Below are 25964 nucleotides of genomic sequence, written 5' to 3'. Positions count from 1 at the left end.
CTCCTGTGTGACGTAGCAACGCAATGTCATCAGCGAATCGCAGATTGCTAAGGTACTCTCCATTAACTCTTATCCACAACTATTCCCAATATCCCCAATCACGGGGCCTTTAAGGTAATAAAGAGAAGGGAAGGAGGCTCCACCTTCGATGTTGCCACGTTCTCCTCTGCTCTTCTGTCCCCCTCTGCTACGGCATGACATGCCCTTTTGTGCAGTATAATAATAATAATAATAATAATAATAATAATAATAATAATAATAATAATAATAAGTTACTTCCATCACCATACAGTGTTCGAGGGGATGGGGATAAAAGCGGTTATCGCTTGACAAGGTCCCCCCCCCCTGTACAGCAAGTGGGCAGTGGCATGCGACGGCACTTCTCTGAACAAACAAATACACAATCACCAATGTGTGTAGAAAATCAGGGTTGAAGCAATAACAATAAAAGCAACAAAAAGAAGAAAAAACGTTATAAAGATTACAACAACAAGAGCAACCAATACACGAACAAAGAGCACAGACCTTTGGGTTAGTTGATGCATTGCAATCATGTACAAGCGCAAAACATAGGGACAAAGAAGGACTGGACAACACGAGCGCTTACTTCCAACTAAAGATTTATTGACAAACGAGCACATTAAATCCACCTTGCTGCATGACGTCGAACTGACAGCACTGCCGGCATCAATTGACCGTACACAAAAACATTGTTTCCTTTTAGTCAGTGAGACAGATGCAGCGCTCACGCAGGATGGGCCCGCTTTTCGAATCAAATCTGCCTCTATTATCTAACATCCTGACATCTACGCTTGGTAACTATCTTGCATGCACTGAAGAAAGGTTTACATGGCTTCTTATTATTTTCAGCGCAGTAATGACAATGTTCAGAAAGATTACCATCTCTATAATTGCCTACCTTCCTCCTGTGCTCCAGCAATCTTTCATTCTGACATCGGCCAGTTTGACCGATGTACCTAGAGCCACACGATCAGGAATTTCATATACTACTTCAAATCACATTCTACAAAAGGTTCTCGGTGCTTGATACCGCATGGCTCTTTTGGCTTTTGGTCATTTTTACTACGATTGGTCATTTTTACTAGTTTTTCCAGGTTCTCGGGTGCCGAGAGCACTACTCTGACGTCACTGCGGTTTGCAATCTTCTTTAGGCAATGCAAGGTGTTGTGCTAGTAGGGAATGACTACTATCCTATTTCCATTTGTTTCGCTTCGGTTCTTGTCCTTTTTCTTTGCCGTTTTCAACATACCTTCAGATACAGATGCTGATCAGGTCTCCAGCTGACTGGAGACGCGTCACCTGCTTCTGGAAACTATGGCTCTTTGAATGGCAACGCTACAGTAAGGCTGATCAGGTATCCATCTGACTGGAGACGCGTCACCTGCTTCTGGAAACTATGGCTCATTGAATGGCAACGCCACTTTTTATTGCATTATTTAGACATTGCTTAGCGATTGCACTCTTAACAAGTTTAGAATGAGATGAATGAAACGGGGAGAGAGGTTTGTTAGCGCTTGGATGGGACTCACAACACGTAGGTTTCTCAGTGAAAATTAGCTTCAAGTCTTAAAAACTGTAAAACACCATCTCTTGGAATTTCATACTTCAGTTCTAGAGGATTAAAACACTCTCCAAAAAGGGCTAAAAGCTGGTTGACAGTGGCCGGAAAATCGTTGCACCCTTGTAGTAAAATGAAAAAATCATCATTGTATCTAAAAACAGTCACATTGTTAAAAACCTTCAGGCGGTCAGAATTAAACGACTCTGTCACAATGGGCTAAAACTATGTCTCTAAGAACAGGGGCAATACAAGAGCATATATACAAACCCCTTGCTTTTGAATGAAAACTTGGTCATTCCATTCAATGTGAGTTGACCAGAGAAAAAATGAAATAAGCAATTCCAGAAAACTTTCTACGGACAAACCTGCTGTATTCTGAAAAGCTGTTCACCCCAAAAAAATGAATGCACTCTTCCACACAACTGAGAAGTTTTTCCTGTGGCGAGGAGTAGTATAAGCCCTTTATGTCAAAAGAGCAGGCCAGAAGACTTTTGTCATAATTCTTCTCCAAGAACTCCAATACTTTTTTCTGAACTTCGAATCTGAAAGGGATCGTCAATCACTAAAAGATTTAGTTTCCTTTGCAGGAAGAATGCGACAGATTTTTAGCACGTGCCATTTTCTGATACAATCACCCTTAGGGGACACTCCACTTTGTGGGTTTTAGCAGTGAACAGGACCTGCAAAGATGCAGCGTTACTTTTCTCGATGTTTGTCGCCAATATTTCAAGGTTCAGTTTGTTGCACAGAGGTTTTCCAGCCGACCGTAGTTATTACGCAGATACCGTTTGTGCTTTATGCAGGACTGACAGTACCGCTTGCATGGCCTTCTTTCCAAACTGATCTCTTGTTAGCACAACAAACCCGCCCTCTTTATCTGAATGAAGAACGGACTGATTATCTTTTCTCAAATTTGAAGCTGTAGCACAGTAGTAGGAAAACAGTAGCGCCGAAAAAAACACACAGAACGTGTGTGTGTTTTCGGCGCTACTGTTTTCCTTTCTCGAGTACAATGAACCATCTAGCCCATATAACAGTTCTTCTAAAGCTGAGTTCTGGGCCGTATTTCTGGGGTTTACGGATGACCACGACGCCCGTCTGGGGTTGAAGTGATCGCAGGCTTGCATGCATGCCTAAAGGCAACGCACGTTATGTCTGAGGAAAACAAAAAAAAAAACTGCGATGTAACAGCTCCTTCGTCATAATTCCAACTTCAACCCCAGCCTCTCTCTGGCTCCAGAGTGCTACTACATCGCTGGTGTATATGCCTCACATGGCCTTAAACCTTTAGTGCGTCGTAACTGTTCCTTACATGTGAAAACCAAAACCGAAACCACATTGCGAATTACAGTTTAAGGTTCAGCTGAGTTCCACTCGGTAAGTCATGTTTTTTTAATGTTTTACGCTTCATTGTAGGAAAAAGAGGAACAAAAAATTTCGATACTAGGGCAGGTCTAATGGGTCTGACGTAATGAACGGAAAGAGAGCGAATACGAGACGGACAAAGGCAGCGACAGCATTGGCGATCCTTAATTACTCCTTACTTACTATCAAAATTCTATACCGGTGATTACGACCCGGAATGTACACTATGTGGCGAAATAACCACTTACTATCACATATTGTGGAACTGTAAGGGGGAGCCTCCACCGGAATCTCTAATACAAGTTCTTAGTTTCGAGTTAGTGCCTAGAGTTAGTGCCTAGAGTATATTCTAGACACTGTAGCTGGGCGTTCAAACCCGGGTCCTGTTCTCGCGCGTTTTTGTTTCATTACCATTTAGTGTTCCTACTTCTAGTGCAACCTGCAAGTTTGGCGTGAAATAACACAGAGCCGCATTGTGCTCTGGCAACAATGCAAACCAGCTGAGCAGTTTGTTATTTTGACATCTGTCGGCGTGGTTTGTTACAGCTCTATAAGTCCATGTGCTTTAGTTTCGTGTATCGCAGCGCGACCACTTTCGCGCCTGGCCCGTAGTTGGTAGAAGCTGGTCCCAAGCAGGGTGCGTCGGTACAGCGTATCTGTGCGCAACATGATGACGAGCGCGTGACCCCGGCCCAGTCATGGGCTCTGCTGCTGTGGACTTCGAGGCGCGGCTGGAGGACCACCACTGCCTGTTGGTGCTGGTTCAGCCTCTGGGGCCAGCGGGGCCGCTATGGGATCGCGCCCTGGAGCACATATGCCGGGTCCGCTGCACGCAGCTCAGCGACCAGCAGCAGCCCGACGGGAGCCGGGGCGTGTGGCTTCGCTACGTGACCAGCTACGCGGCCGATGGCAGCCACTGGGGCGACTTCCAGGCGCACCGCCGCGTCCTCGGACTGCTCACCGTCGGTGGGTCGCCTCCGCGCGAAGGAGGCCCAGACCACCTGCGTGGACGACCTGTTCTCGTGATGCGTGCGGTCGCGGGGGGCGGGACTTGCAAAGCATATACTGGGCTCTTTGTTGTGTTTATATGTCTAAATTGTTAAGGAAACTGAAATATTTAACTGGGGATCGTTCTGGCACATTCCATATGATTCTGGCTCTCGATAGACATGTAATTAAAACATCCCCTTTATATCAGTGCGAGCCGCAATGGTTGTCAGCTGGCAGTTATTTTCTAACGTTTCTTGTCTGAAACACTGAGCCGATTTCCTTTGCCGCCTAACTAAATTTCCCTCCCGTCCACCTCCACCCCTTATCTCGGGAAGGAGCAGACATAGTTACTTTTGAAAAGGTGTCCTAACTCTATGCCTTTGCTTTATAATTTTCTCTTGTAATGTAGTACACTGCCTTCTGACAGAATCAGCTATGTTCGTTCAGTGTTGCATTATATTTGTTCTTCTTGATTACTGTGGTTTTGTTATTGAATTTATTATATATCATAATACTAGCAGAATGTATGAAAAGCAATCAAAACAGCAACCCTCACCACTGAACAGCTTCTTTCTGCGGAATGGGTTGTCTCCGATTGTTGGAACATATTTTGTTCAAATGTCAGCAGAACAAAAAGACTAGCTTATTTGAGCTAAACAAAGCGAAACACTGTGCTAGGCCCTGACCATCGCTGTTGGTCTCATCATTTTCTACTGACATTTAGATGAATAAATGCTCCTTTCTGTTGTCAAAAATATAGCCATGAAAAGCGTAGTGAACATAATGCCATGCAACCAAATTGGAGGGACAAGACTACTTGGAAGAAAAAAGCACTTTTTATTATCCTTCCATTTTATTTTGCTTGCTTTTATTGGCGTGGGGCTTTATCAAGTGCATTACTGTTCTGTGGCATCATTATCTCGTAGTGTCACAGCAGTTCATCCAGAGTCACAACCAGTCGCTGTCCTTCATGACTCTGAGCTGGGCAGCTGAATTAGGTCAAAGTAGTGACCTTCGCAGAGGCTTTCAGGCCAATGGGTTTGCTGCAGATCCATATGATGACAGTTTTCTCACTCTTTAAAAGCTCTGTAGGGGCGAGGAGACAATTCCTGTTTCTTCAGAGGCTTGGAGTACTGTGAATGCTATGAACCACTAACGCTAGGACAAATGGAAATCTACTTATTCTCATTACAACACATACAACATACTTAAAGGGCGACCTAACCTTGGCTACCCCTATCGTTTCTTTCTATCGCTCCCCCTTTCTTTCTCTCTCCCTGTCCCTTTTCTCACGATAGCTGCAGCTCAGGTGCTTCAGGTTTCGATGGCTGATGCCACGGCTAGCAATGTCTTTTCCTTCCATTGTTATTTTATTAATAAAGAGCCACTAATAATTAACCTTGGCCACTTCAGTGAAAAAGGCACCCCTGTGGGTTCCGAAACGTCGAATTGTGGCCTAGACATGGTCAGTGACCTTCAATTTGTTCATTGCTGTGAATGTGTTACGAGTGATGCTGCAGGGCCCAAAAGCAAACTCAGTAGACTGTGAACTTTTGGTAAGGACTATCTCAGGAACCTCACAGTTACAGCACGGTAACATATAGCCATTATTGTCGAGTAGGGTTGCTCAGTGCAGCATCTACAGGATGTGTGTCCTCTAAGTGAAGTGCTAATATATCGGATTAGCTTACTGCTAGAACTTTCCCTTGCATTTCGGTGCATCAGACCCAGGCACATTGCCGTGCGGCTACAGGCCGTACTGCATATTTGGAGCTCTTCAAGATTGAAATTTATGTTGGTCATGGTATATGGAGGGGTACGCTGAAGCAACTGGGACTTACAATATTCTTCATCGTCATCATCAGCTTGACTACTCCCACTGCAGGACAAAGGCCGATCTGCTATCTCTCCAATTAACCCTGAACTAGAGCGGCTGTTTGGGATTGTTGGTCAGTGGTCAGCGCCAGTCCTGTGCACTTCTTCGCTTGTCCTTGTGTTTTCGCACTGCATTCTTTAACCATAATTAACCCTGACCTGTGCCATTTGCGGCCACCTTATACCTGCAAACTTATTAATCTCATGTGCCCACCTAGCTATGTGTCGCCCCATGCTACGCTTGCCTTCTCTTAGAATCTGAGAGAACCTGCCTAATGCACTGCACCTCACTTGTTATTCTTCTGGTTATTTCACTCTCATGATTTTGATCTTCAGTCACTATCTGGCCTAAGTAGAATTATTCCCTTACCACTTCCAGCACCTCACTGCCAACTGCAAACTGCTGTTCCCTTTATAGACTGTGGAATATTACTTTAGTTTCCTGCATGTTAATTTTTAGACCCACACTACTGCTCTGCCGGTCTAACTCATTGATCATGCATTGCAGCTCATCTCCCGAGTGACTTAGCAAGGCAATATGAATCGCAGATTACTTAGGTATTCTCCATTTACTCTTATCCCCGGCTGTTCCCAATCCAGGCCCCTGAACACCTCCTGTAAACAGATGGTGAATACCATTGGCGAGATCTTGTCACCATGCCTGACACCCTTCCTCATTGGAATTATACTGCTAACTTGGTGGAGGACTATGGTAGCTGTGCAGTCATTGTAGATATCTTCCAGTATTTTAACATAAGTCTCAGCTACATCTTGATTCCCTAATGCCTGCATGACTGCTGAAGTTTCGACTGAGTTATGAGGTCTTTGTTTACTCACAAAAAAAAAAAGAACCCAACTATTGCATGTTTGTGTCCAAAGTTTAGAGGATTGAAAAGAACAGGCAGTATTAGTGGGACCCAGTTTCTTGCTAGTATTGAGATCTGAACACAGGATGTGGTTTACTAACTCTCTCTTGGTGGGTGCTCAGTTCTGTGTTCTGTGCCAGCACAGAACAGCAACCTGCCTTTCCACTCATGTGGCTACACATCGTGCAACGAAAGCGTCACGCCCGTTCGATGTTCATGCACTGTTGTAAGCATTTTAGGTGGCTCCTTGTTCACCACATTTGTGTTGCGACCTTCTCTTGTCCAGCTGTACAAAGAGCGTGTTACCATTGCTCGGCTGGTTTGCTTAAACCATGTAACTTCCACCACATGTTGATTGTTGAAGAACACGAAAACGAATGAACCTGTGGAACAAGCCATTGTGAGTGCTTGCCATTGTTTTTCCCTATAACGTCCCCCTGTAGAGAGCCTTGGAGTTTCTGTTGCGAGTAATCTGAACAGATAAACTTGAATACATGGCAGCTGCATTATAGCAGGGCTTACAGCTGCACCTTTTGTTTTCATATTGTTATTTATTTATTTAATTGAATCAAGTAATAAATACAGCATGCTGGAGCCCTGTAGCAAAAGCTGTCACGGGGACAGCTTGATGAAGCCACAGGCCCCCAACACCGGTCTTTTCACAGTGTCGCAGAACAAAGGCCACCAGACAACAAATAATAAAAGGACTCTGAGGACATCTCTATACAATTTTTGTTTTATTTCTTAGTGACTGCAGTGGTGTTGTGCAGTGGCAAGCTATGCAGTTATTGCTGGGAAATTTGCATGTTTTTTTGCCCGCCAATAAATTCAAACTTGTGACATCATGACCATAAAGGACTCGGTGATCGCTGTTTCGAAGTGAACGGCAGTGTAGGAGCCTCAGAGGTCCACATCATCATCATCGTCACCAGCCTGACTACGCCCACTGCAGGGCAAAGGCCTCTCCCCTATCTCTCCAATTAACCCTGTCCTTTGCCAGCTGTGCTCACTTTATGCCTGCAAACTCCTTAATCTCATCCGCCCACCTAACCTTCTGCCGCCCCCTGCTACGCTTGCCTTCTCTTGGAATCCACTCCGTTACCCTTAAGGACCAGCGGTTATCTTGCCTTCGTATTACATTCCCTGTCCAAGCCCATTTCTTCCTCTTGATTTCGACTAGGATGTCATTAACACACGTTTATTCTCACCACTCTGCCCGCTTCCGGTCTCTTAACGTTACACATCATTGCAGTTTGCTTGTGAAAATGCCCGGTGGTGGCTGCGCCTGTTTGGTCTTGTCCAGTTTAGGCAGAGTTCATTTTAAGTGAGAGTGGTCTCTTTGTCATCAGAATGCTAATCGATCAATGCACTCCAACTTCAATTAGTCCTCAATGTCCGTCTGAGTAGAATGTCTTCGGTGCATATGGAGGGCTACTACTTCTTTGTGCTGCCTTGTGCATGACATGGTTAACATTTTTGACATCACCTACATTGGCACAAAAATGTGTGGTGATGTTCTGTACAAAGTTTTGCTTGCTGTCACTGTACTTTTACCAAAATGTGGAAAATCTGCCCAGCTGCCCCCTTTGTTGTTGACTGGGGTGTGACAATTCTCACTGGCACAGGGGAGTGTGGGAGCAAAGATGAGAATGGCGGTGGTGTGGAGGCGCTGTGCCACCAGCACGAGCAACTGCTGCAGCAGCACCCAACAGCCATCGACTCGCGCTGCCTCCTTTTTGGGGGCACTGCTTCGCAACCTCTTCCTCCGCTGGTCTCCGCATCAGGGTGAGCTTGCCTGGGATTTAAATGTTACGACAAGAGAGACAGGGCGCACGAATTTTGTGTTGTCCAGTTAGAACTAGTTAGGTGAAAATTCCTAACTGGTTTTAACTGGTCAATCTGAAACCAGTTGATAGCAACTGGAATCGACTGGGAATTGTTCCATAAACCAGTTTGACCAGTTAGTACTTTTTCACATGATTTGAGTTTGACCTAAGCAGCTGAAATCGTTATGATGCCGCCATGTTGTGGGGAAGAAGCAATAAATTTCCATCAGTTGCTAGCAAAACTTTCTTCAACTACTCTGTTGTTGCCAGGTCTTTAAAAATCACTCAGAATGATATGAAGGTTTGGAGGATATGAACTTGCAGTCATCTGCGGACATTGGAAACACTACAGAGGCTATACAAAAAAACGCGCACATGCGACATGAACAAAAAATTGGCTGTGGTTTAGCTCTGGCTAACCCTAGTTGAATTGCGAAAGCTTTGCGTCCTCGGCATGTTGTTTATGCAGCGTCTCATTCAGATGCTCTCGACAATTCAAAGTGGTCTCTTCTGCACTTGAAGAGTCACTCCGGGACGTGGCACGACTTCTTCTAGCCGCATCTTCGTTACATTGCTTCTTGAGTTGTGCGATGCGTTTTTCTGGCGTATCTTGAGTGCATTGTCTCTTCCTCGCTTCGTTCTGTCGTTGTGTCTGTTTCGCGCTCTCCAAAAGGACTACAATGCACTGAGGCGAAACGCATATATATATCACTTAGGAGAGCAGAAAGTTGGGCTAGTTGGGCTTTAGGCGCTCGTCTTTGTTTGTCTCGCTTGTCCTCGTTTTTCCGCGCCAACTTCTTCAGTATGCATATATATATACCCCCTGCGAGGAGACACCTCCTCTCTCTCTGCTCCAGCAGAGCACATCTGGTGGAGCGAGCGGAGATGGCAGCGGCGTCGATAGCGGCGCCATCTGTCGGAGTGCGGCTGCGGCGTTGCTAGGCTACGGCGGCTCAAGGTCGTTTGTTGGCCACGACATACAGCATACGGCTGAAGTGCTCGATAAGCCGAAATGGCTTGCTGGCTGGCATAGTGTTGCTTTCGCAACAAAAAAAAACCCTGTACATGGCAGCCAACATGAGGAAATTCACAGACATTCCATATCTTTCTCATGTGGAAATATAATGTTTTTTTTTTTTTGAGGTCTTCACACCTGTTCTGTCAGTTCAGAATTGCTTCCCATATCTTATGTTTTGTTTATTCTTTGTATTTCTGGAAGGTGAGGCACTGTTTAAGTATGGCACTGTCTGGTCTTCTCTGTATCGCCTTCAGCGACTGTACTTGTTCATGCCAGCTGCTGTCTGGTGCACATTCCCGAGCTGGTATGAAGGTCAGACAATAGCATTAGTGTAAGCTGAGGCGATTTCGTGTGGGCATGAGTAGAGTATGGCTGTCGATTTGTCAGCGAGGACAAATGTCTGCATTGGGAAACGACAGGCTGTTGCTGCTGTCTGTGGTCACTGTATAGGGAAGTGAAGAAAGGCAACTGAATTCAAGGGCAGCTTCGCATCCTTGAGGGCCCTGCACTATCTATTGGACGCCAGGATCTTGCCGTGTATCGCTTTTAATGTACCAAATCTATCGCTGACTTTCTGTGGCAAAGTATTTAACTCCCTGCTCAGAAAGAATGTGCCTGCTGTATATGGTGTACATAGTTCGAATGCTGACTAGATGCAGTTATTTTCTTTAGGCATCGCGTGCCATGCTCAGTCTCGGAACATTAAGAACTGAACTCTGACTCGGTTTTTGACATCTCTTTTGCCAATGCATCAGTGAAGTGAAATGTGGTAAGGGCTGGGGACATTAATACTTTCTCTGAATCAGAACACTGAGTGTACCGCTTATGTAATTTTTTTTATTGATACCCTCAAGGCCAGGGGTGTTTCAGAGGGGAGCAGTTACAAACAAAAAATATGAATGTGAGCAAAAACAAAAATGCAAGCACCAGGTTTGGCTAGAAAATTCAGTCTGAAGTAAGTGCAGAATTTTAAGTGCTATTGAGAAGAACAAATGAAGGCAGTATAGAAAAGGTCAATGAACTTGCCAGTTTTGTGAGCATAATCGAGGTGGGGTGAGGTAATAGACGAAAGAGGTATGATTTTATCACATATATTGGAACAGTTGTAGGGTATTTTATGGAATAAATGTAACCATAAAAAGTTTTGATGACGAGCTAAATATGGTAGATAATGAGTTTTTTTTTTCCTATAGAGGTGACACTTGCAGTACAATTATACTTGAGAAGGATCAAATGGACTGAGTTGTTTTGTACAAGCACAAGCACTGTAATTAAATTAGCAGAGCGGTGTCCCTGGTTACTTATGTGTATTATAGTTTACCGCAGGTAAGTGTTTTGTAGAACGTGTTTTAGAGTGGTAGGGGCTTTGGAAAAATTGCAGCATAAGGAGCCTTATTATCCATAATTTATGCACTGAGGCTGTTGTTATTAACTTACCCAGATTTTCTAGCTTTCTTTTGGAGGATGTGCAATTGTCGTAGATTTAGGACAGCAGTCAGGCTGTTGTGTTGTGAGTGCTTTTGTTAGCACCATTGTATGAGCCACTTGTCCAGTCGTGTGTTGCTTTAATCGACTGCCCTCCTGAGGGGTGGTGTTGCAAGGAAACTGCAGCAGGTGAATTGCATTTGGTACCTATGTGCATTGTGTGACCTTCCTCACATTACACATTGGGAAGGCTGATCCATATGTGACTGACTGGAATGCTGCAATTCTTTTTGTTTTGTGCCTGTGTATAAAGTGCCGTGGCAGTCGGCAGCACCAAATTGTATGCAGGGAAGCTGTTTTTTGGATGATTTTGCTGGCACTTTGGCTTCCAGGGAATCGACCGTTGAGCGTAAACAGCAGTAGAGTTCTTTCTAAGAATGTACTTTAGAGCATGCATTTTTTAGGCTAACTACAAAAAAAAAACTGACCTACTGTTAGACAGTAATTTGCTTTTAATTTGCACTGTAAATGTATTTTGTGCAGTTGATTAGCAATAAGGTCTAAATGTCCCCCTTCAAAAGTATACAGCCCAAGGGGTTTGCTTGCGAGGCCTTCAGCGTGCCTGCCTGTTTATGCATACTCAGCGACCGTAATTTCTCAAACGATGAATGGCATCGAGGCCTCAATCCTCCCAAGCGTTGGATTGCTAGATGGTCTAGGGAGCCTTGTTATAAACAGCTTAGAACTGGACCCCTCGGGCTGTATACTTTTGACGAGGGGCATTCAGCTCTTATTGCTTATCGACTTCCTGCTGGAGCATTGAGCATTGACATCATGTCACGTGGCACTCTGTGCAGGGAGGAAGAAGCTGACCGGGGCGAAGAAGCAGTACCTCCAGTCAGCAAGCTTCGCAGCACCCAGTGCCTGGTGAGCCCCATTCAGTGTTTGATCTCACTGCTGGCAAATGAAGAGGTGGCTCTGTTTCCCTAAAATGCTGGAAATATGCAGCCTGTTCCAGCTGGGCATTGGTGTGGGTTTAATGGTGCTTTGTTGGCACTGCAACGAGAGGGTGGAACAGGATCTCTGATGATGGGAAAACTTGTTTGTATGGCTGGGATCGAGTACAGAAGCTTTGGAGTGTTGGTGGGTTTTAACCACTGCTGTGTGGGCATTTTCCTGGCCCATTCTAACATGTGTCCTGTGCATGTGCTCATTATGCTCCATGCAGTGCTGGCTGGGCAATTTTATTTTTATTTATTTATTCTGCCCACACTAATATATGCCCTGTGCATGTGCAGTCTAGTATGACATTTCCGAATAAAGGGTACTTGCGCAGCTTTGTTAAATATTTGCTTCTCAGTTTCTTCTCATTTGAGTTCATTGTGCTCCTGGTTTGCTAAAGGAGCCCATAACCATATACACTTGTATGTTTTGTTATGCACTTCCATCAAACTTAACATCTAGTAATTTACCAAGTCCTGTTATTCGTTGTTTTAAAGATAGTCTGCTTTAGAAGCCAGTTGTGACATGGCACATTAGTAATTGTCTATTGCTGTGTTGGGCAAGCAGCAACAACTGGACTGTAGGGCCTCTGTGTGCACTTTGTGTTTAGTATGCAACTGTGAAAGCATTATTCTTTTTTGTGATCATTGCCTGCTCCTCTCTCAGGCACAGCTGTAAGTATTGTAACTGGTAGCCTAAGCCACTGTACTGCATTACGTCTACAGCCAGCCAGTCTTGTGACAGTATCATGGAAGTATATCAAACAGTCGGTGGTTCCGTACCAAATGGCGAAGTGGACTGGCAAACCAGGTTATGAATGGCATGCATTTTGTGCACAGGCAGATACTTTCGACTATTTGGCTGCTTCGCTTCATCATGGGGCTCTGTAAAGCAGTTTGTCTGATGCTGACATGATACTTTTTAAAATATTGGCTGGCCGGTGGGGGTAGAATCACAGATCTACAATTTGCCGTCATTGCAGCTGTACCCAGAGCTGGACGGGGAGAAGCTGGAGCGGGACGTTGCTGACTTTGCAGCTTCCCTGGCCTGGGTGCTGGAGTCACGCCGGCTGGAGCGCTGTTTTGACAGGCACGGTCCATCGGCCTCTGCGCTACCCCTGCTCAAGGCGCCCTTCGAGGACTTTGTCGGCCTCGACACCGAATCCAGGTTGGGGCGCTGTCTGCAAATAGGCCTTGAAACAGTAGTGGGGCACTTTCTCATTTCTCATTAGTTATGGCGCTCGGCTGCTGACCCGAAAGACGCGGGTTCGATCCCGGCCGTGGCGGTCGAATTTCGATGGTGTCTAAATTCTTGAGGCCCGTGTACTGTGCGATGTCAGTGTGCGTTAAAGAACCCCAGGTGGTCGAAATTCACTACGGCGTCCCTCAAAGCCTGAGTCACTTTGGGATGTTAAACTCCCCTAAACCAAACCATAAATCTAAACATTTAGTGCAGTAGCGCTACTAGGCAGTAGTGCTACTGCACTAAACGTTTGTTTACGGTTTGGTTTGCACTAAAAGTTAGGTTTACGGTTTGGTTTAGGGGGGTTTAACATCCCAAAGCGACTCAGGCTATGAGGGACGCCATAGTCAGTTTCGACCACCTGGGGTTCTTTAATGCGTACTGACATCGCACAGTACACGGTCCTCTTTACGTGCATGCATATGTACGGGCATATGTACGTACATTAGTAAATTCACCCACATTGTGGCAGGCGGCTCACCTGCAGCCCACCGAGTTGTGGGCAACTTGCCAGGTGGCAGGCCTTTACCCTGGGTGAAAGCCTCATGCTAGAGGCCTTTAGGGTGCAGAAGGCATTCATGGTAAATGCCTTGAGGTCATGGGCCTTTATGGTAAAGACCTTTATGTCAAATGCCTTTAGCAAATAAGGACTTTAAATACACACCATAACTAGTGCTACTGCATGATATTCTGCTCTTAGCCATGCTAAACCGTATGCTATGTATCCTTGTTGCATTTTGCTTTTCCTGTCGGCCCATGGGCCTGCTTGTTTTGGCTGCCCAGAATGTGGCCGCTCTGCAAGGGCTCCAGAACTTTTTTTTTAAAGGCTGGAGGGGGGGTGGGGCCAAGACTTCAGGTTTGTTTGGAAAAAATTTTGGGGGGAAAGGAAATGTCGCAGTATCTTTCTTACTTATGGATGGACACCTGAACCAAGGGAAGGGGTAAAGGAGGGAGTGCAAGAAGAAAGGAAGAAAGAAGTGCAGTAGGGGAGTTTTGTTTTTCTTTTTTTTCTATTATTGTTTTAATGTTAAAATTAATATTTTTTTTGGTTGATGTTTGTTCTTATTTTGGAATGTTTAAAGGTGTGTTTGAATGCATATAAAACCTGAATTGAAGTTGGCAACTCTATAAAGATGCACACACAAGGAGTGACAGGCTGCATGCAGACTGTTTCAGTTTTGGTAATGTGCTAGTCAAAGATTTCTGTTGGCACATTACTGGTGTAGGTTACCGAAATGAAATGCTTCATGACTGGCTATGAAGCCAACTAGTGCAGCCCCACTTTTCCTTACATTAATTAAGTCCTGGAATTGTGCACTTGTGCAAAATATGATCTGCATGCAAGCATGTGGAGAATGGGGATGAGGGGGTCTTTCCCTCTTAGAAGAAATGTTGGGGTAGTGACCGCCCCCATTGCCCCCCCCCCCCCCCCCCCCTTTTTCCAAAAACCCTGTTGCTCTGGAAGCATTTTTGTACAGCCATAATGTGCCTTCTGTTTTCCTTCTGAGAAGTGTGTCCACTGAGGATCATTGTGAAAGAGAGGATTAGTGTTGCCTGCCTCCCAACAAATGCAAGCAAATGACATTCGCTAGAATGCTGTGCGTTCCCAAGGAGAGCAAACACAATGATCAGTCTCTCAACTTTTCATCTGTTATTGCTTCTGACACAAGAAAATGTCAACTGATACTGCTTAGAACATGGTCTTCACACTCATGTGTCACCTTCTGCAACAGAGCCATTTACATAGCAACACTTGAATCATGTCTTCACCTTGGACCTCCTTAATTTCTGATAGATGTGGATGCTTCATACTATGTGTCTCAACTGATGCATGTGTTGTTTTCCTCTGATCTTTGCGGGTATTTTGTATTGTAAAATTTTCTTTCAGTGCAGTGTTCAGCGTTCTTGTCTGCTTTCTGCTGGAGGAAACCAAGAAAGGGCACAACAAGGACACTGCAGACAGTGCGCTCCTTCGAGTCAAGTTTTGTTGCATCCAATGCAGGGCGTAAAAATAGATAACATAATGCAGCCTTGAAAGGCACGGTGGTCTTGTGACGCATGAGAAACTAGAATGCATGAGCTTGTGAGCATGAGCTTGTGACGCATGAGAAACTAGAATTGAGGTGTTGCGATTTTGAAGGCTGGCAGTTGTTGCTACTCTCGTTGGTATGCAGGACTGCTACTCCCAGGTGCGTTTCAGTGTCTGTATTCTATGGAGATGGTATATTTTTTTTAACCATAGCTATGGTCGGATTCCATGCAGTGAGTAGCCAGATGACCACTGCTGCGTTGTGTCATTAATTTGGCATCTTTTTCATGGTGGTAATCAATAAGTTGATTACCACTGCAGGACGGGGTTGATTGGAGAGATGTGGGACAGGCCTTTGCTGTGCAGTGGGCGTAGTCAGGCTGATGGTGATGTTGATGACCTTTGTAACACTTTCTGCACTGGAGAAGGGTGTTGTAAGCAACGCCAGGTGGAAACTTGACAAATGAAAATGCGCAGTTCCCTTTTGCATTCGTGATGAGAGGATTATTCTGGGTAACTTTGTTTTTGCATAGAATTGTGGCACACAAATGCCTGCTTCTTCTTCTGCAAATGTTTGTGCAGGCAGTTCCGCCGCCGGTGCCAGGGCCGCCAGCGCAAACAGCTGGGCGACCTGAGCCTGCAGCTGGGCCTGGGCCGTGAAGCACACGCCCTGTACACAGAGGCCCAGGAACTGCTGCGGAGCGTGCCTGACTGGCTGTGGCTGGCCGCCACCCTCGAGGGGGCTGTGGCCACCACCTGCACCCTAACGGGTGAGCTCCCACCCATCAGACCCGCACGCCAGATGTGGACCACAAGTCCAAGTGCAGAGGTGGTTAGGAGTAGTGGCCCTGCTGTCTGCAGGAAGTGCCAGTGAAGCTGTTTAATCAGAAGAAAACAGCTTTGAATTGTGGTGTATTCATTTACGTACATAGCCGCCGCGGTGGCTGAGTGGTTATGGCGCTCGGCTGCCGGCCCGAAAGACGCGGGTTCGATCTCGGCCATGGCGGACGAATTTCGATGGAGGCGAAATTCTAGAGGCCCATGTACTGTGCGATGTCAGTGCACGTTAAAGAACCCCAGGTGGTCGAAATTTCCGGAGCCCTTCACTACGGCGCCTCTCATAGCCTGAGTTGCTTTGGGACGTTAAACCCCTATAAACCAAACCTAAGCCATCATTTACGTACATAGTTGAATCTCGATAAAGCGGACTTGGAGGGGACCGAAGATGTCTTAAAATCACATGAAATAGGAGTCGAGGTGTGCCTAATCGTGCTGACCAGGTACCAGTTTGAAGAAATTGGTAGTTGAAAATTAAATGAGTTTAAATTAACTACTATATACCAGTGTAATTCGTTTAGGTCACCTCATGGCACACTGTTATTTCTTTTTAAACAGAACAGCACGCAGTTTGACAGGGACAACGAGGGAGACACGACTCAGACAGCGCTCGTCTGTGTCGCGTCTCCCTCGTTGTCCCTGTCAAACTGCGCGCTGTTCTGTTTAAAATGACTTAACAACTCGCCCAAGCATCTGTTTTAATGCTATTTTCTGTCTTGGAAAGGGAAAAGAGGCCTTCTTGTTTCAAAACATAAATAGCCCGATTTCACCAGCAGTTGCTCTATGTCACTGCCACCGCGATGCACTCTGGGAGTTGTGGTACTCCGGCCGGAGGCGTGATGTATGGCATATGCGCAAGAAGTCCTGTTTGCGTTGCCACACAATGTTTGTCTGCATGAGTGCTGGATTTGTGAGAGAAGTGGGTTCCCCTGAGACGTGTCATGTGCTTCGACAATTGAGCCAAACAGAGGGCGCCGGAATTTTCGTTTCCTCGAGAAGAAAATGTCCCCAATATATAGCATAGAAGCTGGTCATGAGAGGCACCTGAAGAAGTCCTGTTCAGCACATTTAGCCGTCTTGTCCCCGTTGACCAGTGCACATTGGCAGATGGTAAATTTTTAAGATCTGAAGCTCACAAATACCTTTTACACGCTGTTCAGCTTTGAGGCAGTATTGAAATGCCAATGAAGAGGCGTTTAGATTCACCTTCCTGCTGCTTTGTCAAGCCTTCTTTGCTGTGATTTCTGCCCGATGTAAGGTTGTGGGCGAACGAGTGCGCAATGTTTTATTGTCGTATTCAGGTATCCTCAATGTGTATGCTTGATATGCATATTCATTCCTGATATTTCAAGGTGTCATAGTAGTGATAATGCTTTCTCTATTTCATGGAATGAGAATGTGTGGCTATAAAACCGTAGAAATGTGGAATAATTTCTGACGTTTTGTTGCACATCGTTCTTTGAGCATACATGATATTGCCATTAATAAAATTAATTAATAACCATCCAACCTTAATTTGGCACACTCAGAACCTCCCCCATTGGCTTCTCCTTTTCTCATTTTACACTGAACCCAAGCATTTGTTAAACTCTGTTCAGAAAAATGGCATAGCTCGCTCGTATTGCTCAGCTTTCCGGCTGGTAACCCGCCGAGCACATTGTGAATATGTTTGTTTGTTTAAATGAATAAAAAACTACCACGTGGTCTGTTTTAAACAAGGACCATATTGAAAAAATAAAGATAACAAACTAGTGAATGCCTAAATGGGTGCAACGACTAATAACTGGGAAAAATGAGGGCGAAAGGTGTTAACACTGGCTGAAGACGTAAAAACACGTGCATCATTATGCACAGACATGTTCTGCTGGCAAAATGAGCAAAAGTGAACGTCAAGCGCGTTTTCATCGTCACGTCCAACATTTTTAACAATGAGGTTTGAGTAACAAGCGCAGCGTCGCCGTCACGGTTACTCCTCTCTCTGCAGGAACTGAACACTCTATCAGCAGCACTGTGCCTGCTGCAATTAGCACTGCCCTCCTCGAAACTCTGTAGTGGTGTGTCTTTTTCGTTTAGCTGAACTCAGTGAACACGGAAAACTACTGCGACAGTATAATGCCAATCAAGGTGTGTTGTAAAGTGGGCTGTCATGCAGACGACGCCACGAAAGACAACAACCAAGATGATGCTTGAGTACTTCCAGTGAATGCGTGCATGCGCAGTGGGTTTCGTGAAATCGGTCTATTAGCAGCACCTGCCGTTGCCTGCACTAAAGAACTACTGTCAGAGCAAAGCCGCATGTATAAAGCGACAACCCACTGCCATTTTGTCGAGTGGTAAAGCTGTGTGATAAGCTGAGCTCCTTGCAAAGGAAAGGTGTGGTGTTGGGGTTCACTACAGTTTGGGCTGTTGTGAACCTACACTGGAGGTTTTTGTGCCAGTTGCAGGGCCATAGCACACATCCTTTAAACAGAGGAAGGAGCATTGATGAGGACATGCGGTGCTTTCACTATGCCATGCGCCCATGGATACTTATGGGCACGAACCTTTGCGCTCTGCTGAAGCAACAAATGCCGTACTTACACGATTGTAAGTCGATCCCCCCAAATCACATTTCCAAAAAATAAAAAAAACTTCCGAGATTGTTTAAGCTCGGCCTTGAATAGTTGAACGCAATAGCGTTATCCAGCGGCCACCGTTTATTGCCAGCCGCCATCGGCTGCAGTGCGCGGGCGTGCCCGTGGGCACATTCCAAAACGAAAATGTATTAGTCACTGGACTACTCGTCCACACTTGCGCCATCCTCCTCACTAGCGCTGCCGTCGTGATCGCTGCTGCGGTCCCACAGCTCGTCGTTCTAACGTCGTTGTCCAGCGAAATCCCGCACTTCGCAAGCAGCCACATCTCGACATCACGTGGAACAGCTGAAAATGTTGCTTTGCAGCAGCTGCCACACCTGTGTCACCTTTTCTTCTGCGTAAAGAATGGCAGCCATCTTGAATGCAGCCGTGAACGAGCGCCGGTCGCTTGCCGGACCTGGAGCTCAAAGGATGACCGATGAAGCACTGCATTAAACACTTGTGGAACGCGGCCGGCAGTAGTCAAATGTGTCATAGCCAAAGAGAAACTACGCATGAATGCCGTCGGCTCTTCTGTTGGCTACCGACACTCCCCGGCACCGCGGCCGTTCCGAGTGGGGGTGCCACCTCGATTGGAACAGTGGCCCTTCCATCAACTATCAGCGCTCCCTTGAGCGGCGAGCGCGCATTTGAAAGTAAAAAGAAAACTTGTTGGACTCCTGAGCTTCCCGTAGAACGCGATTGCGTAACTGGGCCGGCGCCGCTTATCAGCAACCTCAGTCAGCAGCCACATGTGGGGTGCCAGTTTTCTGCTTATCGATAGCCGCCATCAGCCGCCGCCCGCGTGCGTGGGGAGGGGATGCCAGTTTTGCGCGTTGACATAGCAGCTGCTCAAGGCCAGCACCAAGAGCGATGTGACTGGATTCACGGAGCTAAAATGCAAGCACACTGTAGCATGCCTGATATTTCGTTTTTCTCGCCTTTACTTATAGTGGGATGTTTTCGTTTTGAATGTAAGTCGACCCCCCCACTTCGGATTTTCAAATTGAAAAAAATAGTTCGACTTACAATCATGTAAATACGGTAGCATGCCTGTGCAGTTAGGCCGTGTTGGTCACACCAAAACAAAGGATGGTATAAAGTAGGCGACAGTGTATAATGTGGTTACACTAGTTTCACAATCCATGTGACAGTTTATGGCTGTTCTTGGTTCTGCTACGGTGCAGTCAGTTTGCCACATGCACTGTGCAGGTTTTGTGTTGGGAGTTAATGATAAGATTTTGTTAGTGCTATACTATTCAGATCCAGCTCGGCTGATGTCTCTGTGCAGTGCTCTCTCATATTAAAACTCGACCGTGGCCGCACATTTCTTTGTTTTATGTGGTATTCAAATGAAAGGAAGTTTTTAATACACATGATGTTCATGGGACCAAAGGTTAGTTCAAATGAACCGGACGCTCAATTTAAGAGAGCTCTATTGAAAGAAATTCTACCTTAGACAAAAGAGGTCGACTGCACTTGCTTACTAATGTTCAGTTTTATGGCTGAAGATTTGCTGTGCTCATGTATTTATTGCCTCGTGTATTATATATATATTTTTTTTTCTTTGATCATACCTTGAAATTCAGTTTGAGCACCATGCTTTTCACTATTCTTGACATGAAGCTTCTTACCACAAAGCCCTTAGGGACACCACAGGGTGTCCACGAGGCCATATGTTGTCCACGAGGGCATATGGTGTCGCCAAGATCGCTGGCTTGAATCTGTTCTTTTTTTTTTTTTTTGCAAACCGTGTCACAGGGTTTAAAACAGAGATGGGAAAAGGGAGCTAGGAAGAGAGGGATGGTTTGGGGAAAAGGGAGGGAACTGAAAGAAAATGCCGAAGTCAGGCATGTAAGCCAGTTTCATGCACATAAGCACAAAGTTTGTGACAGCAGGTGTTGTCCATCATTCACTAGGGGAAGTGATAATTGTTTTTCCTTTGCAATGCTCACTGTAGCTATAAACAGCGTGGCCACACAGGGCACATCACGTGACGCATGCTGATTGGCCTGCTGACTATCCTCAAGGATGTGGTAATCATCGTCATCATCATCATTTGCTAACCCATAAGGGTCCTGGAGAGACATTACATAGGGGGGAGGGGAAGCAAGAGCGTCCAGCGTTCATACATATACATATGAAAGGGCGTAACAAAACTAAGCCAAGTAAGGACAAAATTTGACGGAAAAAAAAAAAAGCACTTTGAAACTTGCCGTATAGTTGTGATATCCCATCGCAAGACACGACCGAACAACTGAACACAAGCCGCCAGAGCCACCAAGAAAAGCGTAGCCGGCAGCTGAGTCACATGCATCAGCCAAACAAACAGCGGTGTTAGCTTTTCTATCAGCTGCCGATCCTCCCTGGAAGCACTGCTGGGTGTTCTGAGTGGCGATGCCGCTGGTGCCGCCGCGATTGTAACAGCGGCCCCTGACACCACCATGAACGCCCAGTGCACAAAAGATTCAAAAAGCCTTCCGAACAAACACGCGGAATAGTAAATGCTACTGGGTAGAGCCATAGGGTAGAGCCCGCGTGCATAATGGGGGTCTAGCACAGCGCGGTGCGTAAAATATGCGAGTAAAAATTTTTTTTAAACCCGGGTGATGAGTTAAGAGTGCGCAAATTATGCGAGGGCGCTAATTATGCACGTAAATACGGTATATGTTTCATATGCTAGTTGCTGATGACTGGGGGAACCTGGAAAGTGATCTGATAAATCCAAGCGACCTGGAAGCACTAGCACATATGTAGTTTTGTTATGTGATCTGCCCAAGTTAGATTGGTCATTATCTCGATGCCGAGGTACCTCTATGAATTAGTTTGAGACAACGTTATGGAGTTCAGGGAGTATGGAAAATGAAGATTGGAGTGTTTGCGTGAAATGTGCATGAATTTACATTTTTAAACATTGTGCTGCATTAGCTAGTTGGAACACTATTTGTGGATTTGGTTAAGATTGTCCTGTAATATTGCCTTATATCTGCTTTTGCTGATGTGCCAATAAATGATGCAATCATGCACAAAAAGATGGACTCTTGATGAGATTCCAGATGGAAAATTGTTGATGAAGATTAAAAAATGTAATGGAGCATGAGCCACTCCCTGGAGGACTGCAGAGATTACTTCGGTAGTTTTGGATGCATGACTGGCAGTGACAGTTAACTTTAGGTGGTTAGTTAGGAAGGAGTGGATCCAGGATAAAGTAAGAGGTTCAAGTGACAGACCTGAAAATTTAGACATCAGACATTGCTTGGGGACACGATCAAATGGCTTGGCGAAATTTAAATGAATAATATGGGTTTGAAATGGAGAGGCTAAATTTAAATGAAGATCAGCAGTAAGTTTGAAGAGTTGTGTTTTGAATGAGAAACCTGCCCTGAAGCTATGTTTGTTTGGGAAAGAAGAAGGAGTTGTAATCGTGGTGAGATGCAATATGCGAGTATATTATATGCTCGAAAAGTTTACATGAGACACATGTCAGTGAAATGGGGCAATATTAGCGGGGTCAGTGCGATCTCCAGCTTTGAAAATGGGCACCAGTCTGCTTAATTTCCAGTTGCCCAGAAATCGGCTGGTTTCAAGAGATTGGGCAAAGGTCAGTTGTAGGATTTGGCATGTAGAATATTTTGTTCCTGCAGGGATGTTGTCTGATCCAGGGGAAGTGGATGACTGGAGGTTATCAGTGAGATTTAAAATTCCCTCAGATGTGATGGTGATAGGTGGCATAGGTGCATAATTGGAAAAGCTGCTTTCTATTGGCTTGTTCGTGAAAACGGAGGTGAAATACGAGTCCATTACTTCAGAGCGCTCAAAAATTGGAGGCATTCGGGGCCTCGACCCACATGGAGGTGTTTCCTTGCAGCGGGAGGCAGTGAAGCCATCCAGCAGCAACGCCGCCTGAGTGGACCGGCCGTGGACGAGGGCTGGGAGCAGTTGCGCGAGAGCTGTATCCACTATGCCAAGTACTCGCCCGTGGCCCCCATCCAGGCAGAGTGCGGCATCAAGGCGGCCCGGTGGCTTGCCGCCCAGGGGGTTAGTTCAGGTCCCATTTTACCTACCTGCATGCAGAGGCCTTTGTAAATGTGCGCAGCGGTGGTCTAGCCGGTGCCTCAGACCACGGAACAAGTTGGCGCCATTCGGAAGATGGGCCTTCTAGAAACTAATTCTGTTTTCGCGAGTAGTGAGCTGTGGCTGTGCGGCTGCAAATAAATTCCGTCAACCATAAATAGATCTTTTAACATGTTGCAGGGCTAGTTGGTGATGCAGAAGTAAGGGCAGTTTGGCTTGTGAATTGTCAGAAGCTCTTTTTTTTTTATCTACGAAAGAGGCGACATGTGCATCAGCACCGCGTCCATCTTCCTGCAAGCCAGTGAAGAGACCTCTCCCTGGTGTAAACAGTGTGGCATCAAAGAGATATGGCCTGATGGGCAGAATCACCCACTTTCGGTTCTGAACCGGTTTTTCTGGTTTCGAGCGCCCCCCATTGTCTTTGCTGCCTGATTCGAGACGCCTCACAGTGTTTTTTCCAGTGAGAGCGTTCGTGGTACAGTGCATGTTTTGCCGATCGGACCACAAACATGCACACTGATGAGCCGGGAGAGGTATATTCGGGAGACAGTATACTGTCTGCTGTCCTTAATCTACTAGGCTATTTTGGTTCCTTTCCTACAGCCATGAATGTGCATGCGCTCAGTACCTTCATCCTTTATAAATGTAACGTGTGTCTGCTTCAGTGAAAACTAATTGGAGCACAGCGTCCATTCTGTCAAGTTCTTTCTGTGTCCTCAACATAAAATGTAGCGCTGGATTACTTAAAAAAAACTTAAACAGGTCTGCATAGTTGCATTTGCCATGCCCACCATTCTTTGTTTGTTTTGGACACTAAAAATAATATTCCAACCTCGTGACACTGCCTGAACAACATTATACTGTATGTTTTCACTCCTCTGATGATGGCTTCCCTTTCTTGCAAAGATGGGGTGCGGAAGTAGGCTATTATAATTATTTTTTGCACTGGTGGTGTGGCTGCCTCAGTCAGCATTCCTTTGTGTACACAGTCTCCCTGCTACGCCCATACGATCATGGATGAGCTAGCACTTTCGTTTCTTCTGGGCTTACTATTTCACAGCTTGCTCCTATTGACATTTTCAAATGGATAAAAATTTCATTCCTTCCTCATCCTAGGAAACGTATATGTGCTCCTCAGATGGGCACTTTTACGTCGTTGGCCTAGTGACCGACAAACTCGGAGTTGAGTTATTTTATTATGACAAACATCCCTGACCATGATGCTGCATAGGGCTGGGCTCCTAGGAACGTGCCAAACTTAGCGGTTACTTGGCGGGATGACTTGAATAATGGGCGTTCCATCAAGCACTGTCATCTGTATTGTGTCTGCAGTGAATCGTAACCTCACCCTTCCTAGGCTTGTCAAATCCAGCCTATCCTTAACACAACCTAGCAGCCAGCCTTATGTAATTTGAACTGCCCTGGGCCAGCATGTCTCTGCATCTTTCACTTGTGCTTTGGGTGTATACGAGAGGTGTGCGAATAGTAATTTTTTTGTTATGAAGTGAATTCGAATCGAGTAGGAATTTTCTTTGAATGATTTCAAAGTGAATATTTCGAATTCTTTTGGCACACAAGCAGGTTGAAAAGCACAGTAAACATTTTCAAAATCATGTATTTTTCAAACACACAAGGCTATTATGCGAAAAAAAGGTACCGTATTTACGCGCATAATTTGCGCACTTTTTATTCAGAAATTAGGGCTCGAAGAACGGGGTGCACAAATTACGCGGGGATTTCGCGAGCGTGACTTAAAAAACTTCACAAAGGTCATAACGCGCAAAATAGGTATAGTAGTGCATGTTGCTGCTTATACGTCAGCACTCGGACCCGCACCCCACGCTGGCCACCCCCCGAAAAAAAGTTCACTCTAAATGAAAAGCCGCACATCCCCCTTCTTGCGGGATGGCATGAAGGTGCATGCATGAAGCTGAATAAGACGCTACAACACCATCATCGCTTGCGGCCCAGCCAATTGTTCGGTAGTTCCGGATTTTTCCTTTCGCAACTCCGTCCGGGATAGCAAGCACGAATCAATAAATCAATTATCACACCACACAATTCTTTAACAGTACCGCGCGAGCGTCGACCAAACTGCTTGTCGGCGCCTTATCACGGCGCAGAGCTGCGAAGCCAGCAAGAATAGCCTTATGTTCACAAGTTTTCCGACACAATGATTGTCGTCAATGGGCAAACATGTGCGCACGTGGTAATTCTTGCTGGCTTCGCCGCTCCGCATCGTGATAAGGCGCTGACAAGCAGTTTGAAACTTGCCGTATAGTTGTGATATCCCATCGTAAGACATGATCTAACAACCAAACACAAGCAGTGAGAGCCACCAAGAAAAGCGTAGCCGGCAGTCGAGTCACATGCATCAGCCAAACAAACAGTGGTGTTGGCTCTTCTATCAGCTGCCGATTCTCCCCGGAAGCGCTGCTGGCCGTTCCGAGTAGCGATGCCGTTGGTGCCGCCGCGATTGTAACAGCGGCCTCTGACACCACCATGAACGCCCAGTGCACAAAAGATTCAAAAAGCCTTCCGAACAAACACGCGGAATAGCCGATTGCTACTGGGTAGAGCCATAGGGTAGAGCCCGCGTGCATGATGAGGGTCTAGCACAGCGCAGTGCGTAAAATATGTGAGTAAAAAATGTTTTTTTTTAAACCCGGGTGATAAGTTAAGGGTGCGCAAATTAGGCGAGGGCGCAAATTATGCGCGTAAATACGGTACATTGAAGCTTTGCTAACTCATTGAAGCTGTGTCGGCTTCGTGCAAAAATTGCCATCGGAAATTGGGGGTGTCAACCTACATGTGGTGCCGACATATTTGTGGGGTTTAGGACCTGTGTGTGGGGCCTCTAACTGCTGCTCTTAATTGCTATTTCATCGCTTCTCAGCTTTTGTTATCATGGCACTTGCTAGGTCGCAACTAGAGTTACTGTATAGTACCTAGAGCGGTGCTTAGGTCCTCCATATTGCTCCCCTAAGCATCCAAATTACGAGGGAAAGCAGCAAATCTTGCATGCAGGTGGTGGACTTGGTGCAGCTCAAGCTCAGTCCGCTTGATTCTGGCTGCTGAACTTGCTTTATTCTAGGCAGATTACTGTTGCATTGGAAGACAAAGCTTGCTAGCAGTGCATCGACTACACCAAAACCTATCTCAATTGAGTTGCAAATAAAATACACTTCATCTGTGGATGGGTGGCGCCATCTCTTGTA

At 45.8% G+C, this 25964-nt stretch overlaps 1 protein-coding gene across 1 annotated transcript in view; it reads left to right on the top strand.

Moving 5' to 3' along the window:
* Nucleotides 1–3446: 3446 nt before the first annotated feature.
* The window catches only part of brun (trafficking protein particle complex subunit brun), a 96639-nt gene continuing 74121 nt past the window's right edge, over nucleotides 3447–25964 (top strand). Inside the window, exons 1-6 of the mRNA XM_077664699.1 lie at nucleotides 3447–3913; nucleotides 8304–8463; nucleotides 11805–11874; nucleotides 12932–13116; nucleotides 15803–15990; nucleotides 22541–22710. Coding sequence (XP_077520825.1) covers nucleotides 3646–3913; nucleotides 8304–8463; nucleotides 11805–11874; nucleotides 12932–13116; nucleotides 15803–15990; nucleotides 22541–22710 — 1041 coding nt within the window. The 5' untranslated portion in view covers nucleotides 3447–3645. The remainder of the gene's footprint in view (nucleotides 3914–8303; nucleotides 8464–11804; nucleotides 11875–12931; nucleotides 13117–15802; nucleotides 15991–22540; nucleotides 22711–25964) is intronic.

Source organism: Amblyomma americanum, chromosome 5 (genome assembly GCF_052857255.1).
Source record: "Amblyomma americanum isolate KBUSLIRL-KWMA chromosome 5, ASM5285725v1, whole genome shotgun sequence".
NCBI classification, from domain to species: Eukaryota; Metazoa; Arthropoda; class Arachnida; order Ixodida; family Ixodidae; genus Amblyomma; species Amblyomma americanum.
Note: the sequence above shows the minus strand (reverse complement) of the source record. Positions and strands in the feature narration are given on the sequence as shown.